Below are 10,144 nucleotides of genomic sequence, written 5' to 3'. Positions count from 1 at the left end.
CTTTGCAGCTTGATGGCTTTAAGCAGCAGATTGGGGGTTGTTGTGTTTTTAAAATCCACTCATTTTTGAGGAAGAACTAGAACAGGGAATATGATTACTATCATAGTAATCTATGAAAGGCAGTATACTGTAGTTTGAGCCCACTATCTAACCTTCCCAGGCAAGGGACACAAATATATAGAGTAGGTATTTTGCAAGCTTGCAGAATGCTGCAGCCACAAGATAGAGGGCTTAAGTTTTCACTCACGTTCTTTTTTGCTCAACTACATGAAAAGCTCCCCCAATTACTACTGCACATTTATCCAGCCCAGCCGTGAACGAGATGCAACAGCACCCTCCTAAATGACGTGGCCTTTGACCACAGAGCTTGAGATTTGGGAAGGGCTGGGAGAGAAACCAGGGTGAACAAAGGAGGCGGGAGAAAGATGAGTCGGATGATGAGCAAAGGAGTTGAGTCCTGGGCGATGAAGGATTTTGAAGGGAAACAGGACCAGCTGAGCCAGACTGAGGGATAGCGTTACCGGCTGAGGGAGGAACAGGCTGTGAAGATGAGAAAGGAGAGCAGCAGCGGAATTCCACTTATGCGGAAGGATAGAGTGAAAGCAGCGCAGGGGGCAGATAACTAGCAGCTTGAAGCAGATGCAGAGAAAATCAGTGTTAAGTGCTTAAGGAGAGGGAGAATATTAGCAGATGCTTCCCTAGAAGAGCAGAAACAAAGCAGTCCTTGCAGTCAAGGCAAGAGAGGAGCTGAGCATGGAGATCACACTAGAGCAGGCATCCCCAAACTGCGGCCCTCCAGATGTTTTGGCCTACAACTCCCATGATCCCTAGCTAACAGGACCAGTGGCTGGGGAAGATGGGAACTGTAGTCCAAAACATCTGGAGGGCCTAAGTCTGGGGATGCCTGAGCTACGTCCTATGTCCTGCACTAGAGGCAGGTTGGGGAATCTGTGGTCCTCCTAATGAATGCTGGACTAAAACTCTCACCCACCACGGGCCGTGCTGGATGGGGCTGATGGGAGGCCACATTGGTACCAATGGGTCACACCCACCCCACCAGTATTTGTAATATTTAGAGGCAGGGGGAGAAGAACCCAGTGGCACTGCTACACAAGGTTTCCCTCCTTGCACAAGGTTCCAGGTTCCATCCCTGGAATCTCCAGCTGAAGTGATCTGGAAAGCAAGGCAAGGAGATCCAAGGATCTGGAGAGCTGCTGCAAGACGACCTCCCATACCTCCACCCAGCCGGGATCCCCAGGATTTTGGCGTGCAAGATGGAAGAAGCTCACACAGAAGCAGCACTCGTGTCTGGAATGTATATATTCCCACCAACTTTTTTAATTTATCGTATTCACATAGCATCGGCCAGCAGCACAAAAAAAAAAACAAAAACAACTTTTCACAACGGGGAAAAAATGCATGGTCATAGAAATGTCTGCATTTACTTTAAAAAAAGCAGGAAGGGTCTTGTACAAATCTGCTCAGAGGTTCTCTTTTCATCCTGCTCAACTAACTGCTTCTGCAACCAGCAGGCCTTACTACCGGGGTGGCGTGGGGTGGGGGAATCAGGAGCGACTTTGCTGCCACCCCCAGGCCCCACCCCTTCAAGGATTGCTACAACAAGGCAAGGGCACTCCAGTTTTCTCTGGGTTAACTGAGCCGGCAAAGAAGGGTGTGAATGTGAGAAAAATCATGGGGATGTAGCATCTTCACGGAACAGACGAGACACAACCAGGAGAAAGGGAAGGGGGGAAGGAAACCACCAACACAAGTCGAAGAACACACAGCGGCTTTTCGCGCCTTCTCCCTTTGGCTTGCTCAAGTGACCTCGCACATGGGATCAGAGCGCAACAGCCAGCCATTAACAGAGGCCGCATGGCGACCCGCTCCGCTTCCTTCAGCCACCCCTGCACCTCTTCCTCTCCCCGTCACATTTCGTCATCCAGGCCATAGTCCACCACTTCCGGGAAATCCCCCACGGTGACGAAGCGAGGCTTCACGAAGGCGCCGTACTTGAGCTGGCACTCAAAGTACTGCTTTCCGTTGACGCTGCCAAGGAGAGGAAGAGCAGGAGAGAGTCATACACAGGCTGGGGGGGTTTCCAGGGACAGCGGCCTGAGGAGAATCCCAGCTGGTCAAAGGGTGGCCTAAGCCCCAATCCTCAGCATACGCCGCTGACTTTTTTTTTTTTAAAGGAATGCTTCTGCACCAGGGCAATCTACATTCTGTGCCCTGTATAAATTATAGGAGTTTCCTGTTTTGCACAGTTTCTTGCTCTGCATTATTTATCCTGCTCCTGCCATTTTAAAAATCTTTAAAACAACTATTTGACTTTTAGAAGTCATCTGAAGGCAGTCCTGTTCAGGGAAGGTTGAGATTTTACTGTGTTTTTGATATTTTGTTGGGAGCTGCCCAGAGTGACACCCAGAGTAAAATATTATTATTTTACATTTCAAAAAAATATTTATTCTTGTTTTGCTGGCTATTAAGAAGGGGCGGGAACTATGCAGGACTCTGACATTCTGCCCCCAACCGCTGGAAATGTTATTCAGTCAGCCCTTCTGACAGAATTCTGTACCCAATACAACATTCTGCACTACAGAGGAAGACTTGAAGCAAACTCAGACTTGTTTTTATCTTTCTGAGGCAGCCTAAACTGCAGACTGCCTTTAGACGTAGACATAAAACATGTGCAGACAATGTGCCAGAAGTTAAGGTGGGAATATGCTGATGCTTCAATGTGAAGCTATGAAGCTACCAGAGCCACCCAGATCCCATTATGACCCACTTTGGGGGCCTAGGCTAGGCAGAACTGCACAGCAAGAGACGTCAGGTGGAGGGAGCGCTTTACCTTCCGTCGTGCTTCCCCACAGGCTCATCATACTTGATGCCGACCCAGTAACCAGGCTTGAACTCCGTTAAGCCTATGGAGAATAAAGGAAAGGTGGAAAGCTTACAATCCTAAGTCAGGCACAAGTGCAATGGGCCTTACTTCCAAGGAAGCGTGCTTTGGACTATAAGTCTCACTGGGACTTGAAGCAACTTATCTGTTTTTGCAAGGAGGGAGGGACACTCATAATCCCTGTTCAAGCTGAAAAGCACCATCAAATTTCATAGAATCATAGAGTTGGAAGGGACCCTGAGGGTCATCTATGTTGGATATTCTCTCTCTGTGTGTGTGTGAATCATTTGTTCCAGAAACAGAGAAGAACAGAGAAGAAGCTTCAAGAAGCAGAAAGCTGGAGTTTTTTGTGTGTGTGTATGGAAGGACTTTATCTATGGGAACTGTTCTTTGGACATGCGCAGTGTGACAGGAATTACTGATAAAATGGTTCTGTTGTAACTTGTCTTTTGCTTGCGTCTTGCAGTTAAGAGAGAGAGTGTCTTGGACTCTTGCTGGACTCTAAGCATGCCTTGACCATGGCAGTAGTGAATGTCTGTATATATTTCCTACCAATAAGGTTTTATGCCTGTTAAGTAAACCTCTACACTTGACTGAATCTTTATGGCGTCCATGAGTGTTTATTGCCTACTGTGTGTACGTTCAACCCCGAAGACACTTCCAAGGATGGAGCTGCGTTGAGATGTAACTCTGCTGAGTGTGGATACTGACACACACGCACAGCAAAAGTGATGCCAGACAGAATCCTACTAAATCATCCATCAGAAGTTGATGGATTGATCCAACAAATCTAGTCCAACCCCTGCAATGCAGGAATATGCAGCTGTCCCATATGGGGAATCGAACCTGCAAACTTGGTGTTCTCAGCACTGCGCTCTAATCAACTCATCTCCCCAGTGGTGCCAAATGTGTTAACAGAATTTTTCACTTTTTTATAAAGCAAAACCAAATAAAACTTCAAACTGCTCCTCACACTGGTTTCTGCACCGTATTTTAAATGCCCCCCCTCCAATCACTACAAAGTGATTCTCTTCTACAGTGCAGGAAGTAGGGACATGAGCCCAGGTACTCACCAACGTACATCACTGTCCCTCGTTTGTTGGGCTGCCCTGCTGCCCGCACCTCACACCTTGACCCCACGGAAATGGCTTCCGCCAGGGCCTTCTCCTCCACCAGCTTCTGCTCCCTCTCTGCTTCCTTCTTCATCATTTCTTCCGCATTGTAGTGCCCCAGCTTACTTGTTTTCATGAAGGAGCGTGCTGTATCTGCAGGACACAGACAGTGGCGGGAATCCGTTCAAAAGGAGTAAACTCGCTTCTCTTCAAGCAGCAAACAGGAAGCTGAGCTCCCCCAAGAAACACTCAGGCTGAAACAAGGCAATCTACAACGGTACCTGTGAGCCCTCTATGAATTAGTTCACTCAAGTTCACTCAAGCAGAGGTCTATCTAGCCCAGCAGCCCGATCTCAGTGTGGCCAACCTGAATGGGAAGCTCACAAGCAGGGCCTGAGCACAACACTTGAGATTCTCAGCAATGCCACAAGACATGGAATCTTAGAATCACAGAACTGTAGAGTTGGAAGGGACCTTGAGGGTCATCCAGTCCAACTCCTTGCAATGCAGGAACAGATGGCCATGATAGATGGCCATCCAACCTCTGCTTAAAAGCCTGCAATGAAGGAGAATCCACCACCTCCTGAGGGAGACCGTTCCATTGTCAAATGACTCTTACTGTCAGAAAGTTCTTCCTGAGGTTTAGTTGGAATCACCTTTCTTGTAGCTTGGTTTGAGTCCTGCCCTCTGTAGTAGCAGAAAACAAGCTTGTTCCCTCTTCCAAGTGACAACCCTTTAGATATTTGGAAATTGCTATACTATCAGTCTTCTCTTATCCAGGCAAAGTAAAGGTAAAGGAACCCTGGACTGTTAAGTCCAGTCAAAGGTGACTATGGGGTTGTGGGGCTCATCTTGCTTTCAGGCCAAGTGAACCGGCGTTTGCCCACAGACAGCTTTCCGGGTCATGTGGCCAGTAGGACTAAACCGCTACTGGCACAGGAGGACCGTGACGAGTGCCAGAGCACACGGAAATGCCATTTACCTTCCTGCCGCACCAGTACCCATTTATCTAATCACGTTGTCATGCTTTTGAACTGCTAGGTTGGCCAAAGCTGCGATAGAGGAACAGGAGCTCACCCCGTCGCATGGATTTGAACTGCCAACCTTCTGATCGGTCGGCAGTTCAAATCCCCGTGGTGCAGTGAGCTTCTGTTGCTCTGTCCTAGCTTCTGCGAACTCAGCAGTTCGAAAGCATACCAGTGCAAGTAGATTAATAGGTACCACTGCAGTGGAAAGGTAAACAGTGTTTCCATGCACTCTGGCACTTGTGACAGTGTCCCGTTGCACAAGAAGCAGTTTTCTGAACCTCTTTCAAAGCCATCCAAGAATGTGAGCAGCTGGAACCCAAAAACACAAATGAGGAACCAGTTTCAAGAACCTAAGATACAACTGATGGGATTATACAGATTCTTTTCTTTCAAACACAGATTCATTTGGGACACTGCCATCAGCTCTCACCTCTTCGCTTGTCGTATTCATCATCGGTTATCTCGAATTTCTCCACGTTTGACACATTTTCATATTCCCCGATGGTTGCACCACTCGTGTCAATAACCTACAGGCCCCCAAAACACAGTCATTTTATTTATTTTTTAAATGCAGAAGCAAAAGAGGAATTTCTAAGCTTTTTTTTTTAAGGCATTTGTTGACACCAATTGCAAAGGGTTCACAGAGGGCCACATGCCACATGTTTCATTCCATCTTTTTTTTATTAATAAGGATTAAATTTATATATGGAACACAGTGACACAGTTACTACTAGGAATAGACCCCACTATGGAAAATACTCCAAAAATTAAGAGGTCACATAATTTAATTATTTGCAGTGTGGCACCAATGTGCGTAATGCTGCTCAGATCAACATTAAGCAATGGAAGAGAGCAGGGTCCCCATTCCCATGGAATGTGCAGACTACATTTCAGTAGCCAGGGAACCTCACTTTCCTCACCCACTCACGAATCCTTTGTCAGAACCCAGCAATCTCCATAGTCTACTGCAAACAGGACCAAGTGCATGCAACTGAAATAAATGCTTATTCTTCCCTATTCCCTCCCCCCACTTCAATTTCCCTCCCCTGTGTCCATTTCTAGATCATAAGGACCCTGGATTGTGGCAGGGACCTGTCTTCCCAATCTTTACAGAGAATGATATTTTTAAAATTTTGTTTATTAACATTTACTAGCAACACCAGTAGACCGCCCTTCATCACATCATTCTGATCACAGGGGGGTTGCCAACATATTAAAACATACAGCAAGCACTTAAATCAAATCCAAACTCTTCTAAAGACACACTGAATAAAGCTCTCATTTCTAAAAACAGGTTAGTGTATGCAGCAGCATAGAAGACCTAAAGCAATGGCGGCATTTGCAAATTTATCGCCAGTGCATGGAAGAAGTGAAATGTTTTCACTTGGCATTGGAATCTCATCAGGGCCTCTGCCATCCCCAGCTTTGGGGAACAGTACTATAAAGGGAGAGTAGGCCCTTGACGGCACATGTCTGACAGTACATTGATGCTGCTATATAAATAATAGGGGGAAACAGAAGGACAACAGAAATCAGAAGGCGGCTTCTTATCAGAAGCATAAGAGGCCCTGACACAGCCCAGGCCCCAGGCCAGCTCCCCCCAATTTCTTGTAATAGCAAAAGTATTACGAGGAGAGCCTCAGACAGCATCCTCTTGATCCAGGGAAGAACCAGCTCAACACTCACATGAATCCTGCACCCGTCGTCGATGGGGTAAGACCCCAGCAAGGCCTCGTCGCTGTCGAGTTTCATCACAAACTTGTCATCTGGAGTATAGAGCTCAAGGTCCATGCATGATGCCGGACTTCCCACAACCAGTTCCAGCTTACACTGTTCAGACAGAAGCACGGGGCAGAAGGGGAAGAAGAGTATTTGTCACCGGCAACAGATGATGTGAAATATCCCACCCCTCGCTCCGTGCAGGACGAACCACAACAGTAATGTAACACTAATGGGACCAGTCGTGTTTGTGACCTCTAGTGATGGGGATACGTCAAGGCATCTTAGTAGGGACTGTACAAAAGATGCTTTCTGGCCTGCCAGTTGTCAATCTGAAGCTCAAAAGAGACAGACAAAGAGGTGCCTGTGGCAATAGAGTGTGCAGGCCCAGCACTTTATGGGGTGGGATTGCCTACCCAACCCCTCAATTACTTCACAAAATAGCTCTGCAGAGAAACTAGTTGCTGACCAAGGCTCTACACCCTCTGAGCAAGAAACTGGTCTCCTCTCTGTGATCCAGCCTGCACAGCTCCCAGCTCAGGGTGCCAAGTAGGGTATAGTGACATTCCTGACATAGGTGGGGACTGCAAAACAGCATCTGAGTGGAGGGAGGGGAAAGCGTGGAACAAGCTCCATCCTTAAATTGTTGCACTAGTTTCTCACTGCCAGGGCAGAAAAAGAGATGCTAGTGGGAAACAAAAGGCAGAATTTGGCACAAGGCCACATGCTGCAGCCATGGGGGGAAGGGGAGAGAAAAAGAGCTGGTTGGCCAGCTCACTCAGCTGGGCACGGGTTGCCAGCTGCCAAGCTGCAGTTAATCCCAGTTTGGATGTGTTGCACAAAAGGATTTTTGTTATTGTTGACACAGGCCTGTTTGCTGGGGGCCATGGCTCAAAATGGGGTCGAGTGCTGTTCTGTTAAGGACACCCCCCACCCCACCCCCAAAAAGGCAGAAGCAAAGAGAAGCAAGTTTGGAACTCGAAGCAAGCAAATATAAGGTGTTTTTTCCCCGGGACGGTGGTGGGGGGTAGATGGGTGGAAGAAAGCATCAGCTTTCCAAGCAAGAGCAGGAGTCAAGTCCAATGACCATCTGTACCCACATGCAATGGGCGTAAAGGGCATGCCATGCAGCTCAAAATCTAGCTGCAAACCCTAAACCCACATTCCCACAGGGAGCTGATTCTTCCACAAGGAAAAATCCCATTTGACGCTGGGTGGGCAGCGCAGAAATCTACCTTGACGTGCAAGACCTCTAACAAGCAGCCGCAGCTCTCTGCATTCCTTTGGTACACCATCACACGTGCTTGTAGCAATCCTGCTGCCACCGCAAACCCATTCGGCATGGAAGCAAACAGGCCGCGCCACTGCCAGCAGTGCAGGAGTCGCTTACCCCAGGTCAGGGCACCACCCCGTCCATGCCGGCTTCCTCTCTAGGGAGCCTGCAGGTGCCGCTGTGTGAACAGGCCAGACGGCAGGCTAGAGCAATGCAGCATAGCAATTCAGAAGATGCTCCTGGCGGCAGCAAGGGGAGCCCTGAACCACGCCAAGTGTCTCTCAGGACAAAGACAACAGGGACAGATGCATTAAAGTGGTCTCAGCACACCCACCCCAAATCAGCGGAACTTCAGGGCCCCTCGATATTTTTAATGCCCTTGGCAATAATTCCCCCCCCCCAGAAATGCACCTTTGTTTGGAATTACAAGAGGGGAGAATGGGAAAGTCTGTGCCAAACTCAACTGTTGTGAGAATCCCCACTTAATTTGTAAAGGCGAGAACTTTTTTTGGGGGGGGGGTTGGGGATATGTCATGCTCCTGGAGGAAGGGGAGGAAAAGTCCAAACTCTGATGGGACAGGGGGAATTTAGATTACTCTAAGTCCATTTCCGAGAGGGGGACGCACCCCTCTGAACTGTGTGCTGGGATGTGTGGAATCCAGCTCATCTTGGGGGGAGGAGAAAGGATCCTTCTTTGATACCCCCACCCCACTTTTTAGTGGAAAGGAGGCTCCCCTGGGAAGGCTGTTTGTAGTGAACAGATTGCTTACAAAAAAACTAAATGGTCGCCCATTTTCCAGTATAGATTCAGGGTGGAGAAACACATAGCAGAGGAAAGGAGGCAGGCAGGCAGCCTGGGTTGCATCTGGACTAGGATCCCCCCCCCCCGCCCAAGGCAATTTCCCAAAGGGTCATAATTCAGTTCCCTTTCTTGTTATTATTTGGGAGTGGGGGTGGACAGGGGAGATGAGGGATCCCATTAATTTCTGCTTTTCATGAAAGGGCTGGTGAGGTGCTGTCAGGGCCGGATTGAGGTTTGATGCGGCCCCAAGCTACTGAAGGTAATGGGGCCCTTTCTACGTCCAGCTGTCCTTTGTCAACAACAAATGGTCGCTGTTTTTTGTGTTGAATAGATGCTGGACCTAATAGGTATCTCAAGCCATTTGCACATCACAAATAGGAGCCTACACAACACAAAACGCTGTTGCTTTATGTAGGTTTTTTGTTTTTAATCTTATATTTTGGAAATGTACATCCAGTTTTTTCCCTTTAAAATTTTTGGGGGACTCCCAAGAGAGTGGGGCCCTGAGCTATAGCCCTGGCTGTGCTGTTTCTGTTGCAATAACAGGCCTGCCTGTTTCCAATACATCTTCTACATACATGATGGCGCAGAGAAGAACCCTCTGGCTACTTATTTGTTTTCTATACCGCCCTATACCCGAAGGTCTCAGGGCGGTTCACATAAAATATCAAATACAGTAAACCTAAAATCAAAACAAAACCAACAACCCAATAAAAAAACCCCCAAAGAGCCAGCATTTTTAAAAAGGTTATAGGCTGTTTTCATCCTGCTAAAAGCTGGATCGTTTCTTAACGATCGTCCCCCCCCCCTTCGCCCCGCGCACGTTTTGAGCAGCCCCCGTTTCTAATAATAATAATAACAATAATAATAATAATAATAATGCCATTTTCTTTGGAAGGGGGATCTCCTCAGCAGCCCTCTTTTTAACGGGGGAGGGAAGGCCATGGTGGGGAGAGGGGGGTCTCCTCCCCTTTTCTTTGAGAGAAGGGGGTTGGAGAACACGTGTTCTTTTCAGACACGTGTGTGCGCGTCTCCCCGCTTCCCATCCTTCGCTCCCCCCCCCGAGGGTCCCATGGGGGAAGACGATTGGGGGTCCCTCTTGTCCCCCCCCCGCCCCCTCACCTTGAACTCGGCGAGGGTGAGCCCCCGGGCGTATCTCTTGAGGGCCCGGAAGGAGTTGAGGGTGCTGCTGATGGATACGGACACCACCGCGGGGGTCCCCGTCACGACGCTCATCCCGACCCGGCTGCCCGACCCCCTCGGACAGAAGAAACCGCCGCCGCCTCAGCCGCCTCAGAATCCCCTCAC

General features: G+C 48.5%; 1 protein-coding gene across 1 annotated transcript; it reads right to left on the bottom strand.

The window, feature by feature from the left end:
- Nucleotides 1–1,302: 1,302 nt before the first annotated feature.
- Nucleotides 1,303–10,142, bottom strand: TBCB (tubulin folding cofactor B). The gene is made up of 6 exons (XM_035120688.3): nt 9,959–10,142; nt 6,729–6,872; nt 5,473–5,569; nt 3,976–4,167; nt 2,852–2,924; nt 1,303–2,049 (listed from the first exon to the last, which is right to left on the bottom strand). Exons 1-6 carry the CDS (start codon nt 10,070–10,072, stop codon nt 1,929–1,931), a joined length of 741 nt encoding a protein of 246 aa, XP_034976579.1. The 5' UTR covers nt 10,073–10,142; the 3' UTR covers nt 1,303–1,928.
- Between the last annotated feature and the right edge of the window lie 2 nt (nt 10,143–10,144).

This window comes from Zootoca vivipara, chromosome 6, assembly GCF_965207765.1.
Source record: "Zootoca vivipara chromosome 6, rZooViv2.hap1.1, whole genome shotgun sequence".
Lineage (NCBI taxonomy): Eukaryota > Metazoa > Chordata > Lepidosauria > Squamata > Lacertidae > Zootoca > Zootoca vivipara.
Note: the sequence above shows the minus strand (reverse complement) of the source record. Positions and strands in the feature narration are given on the sequence as shown.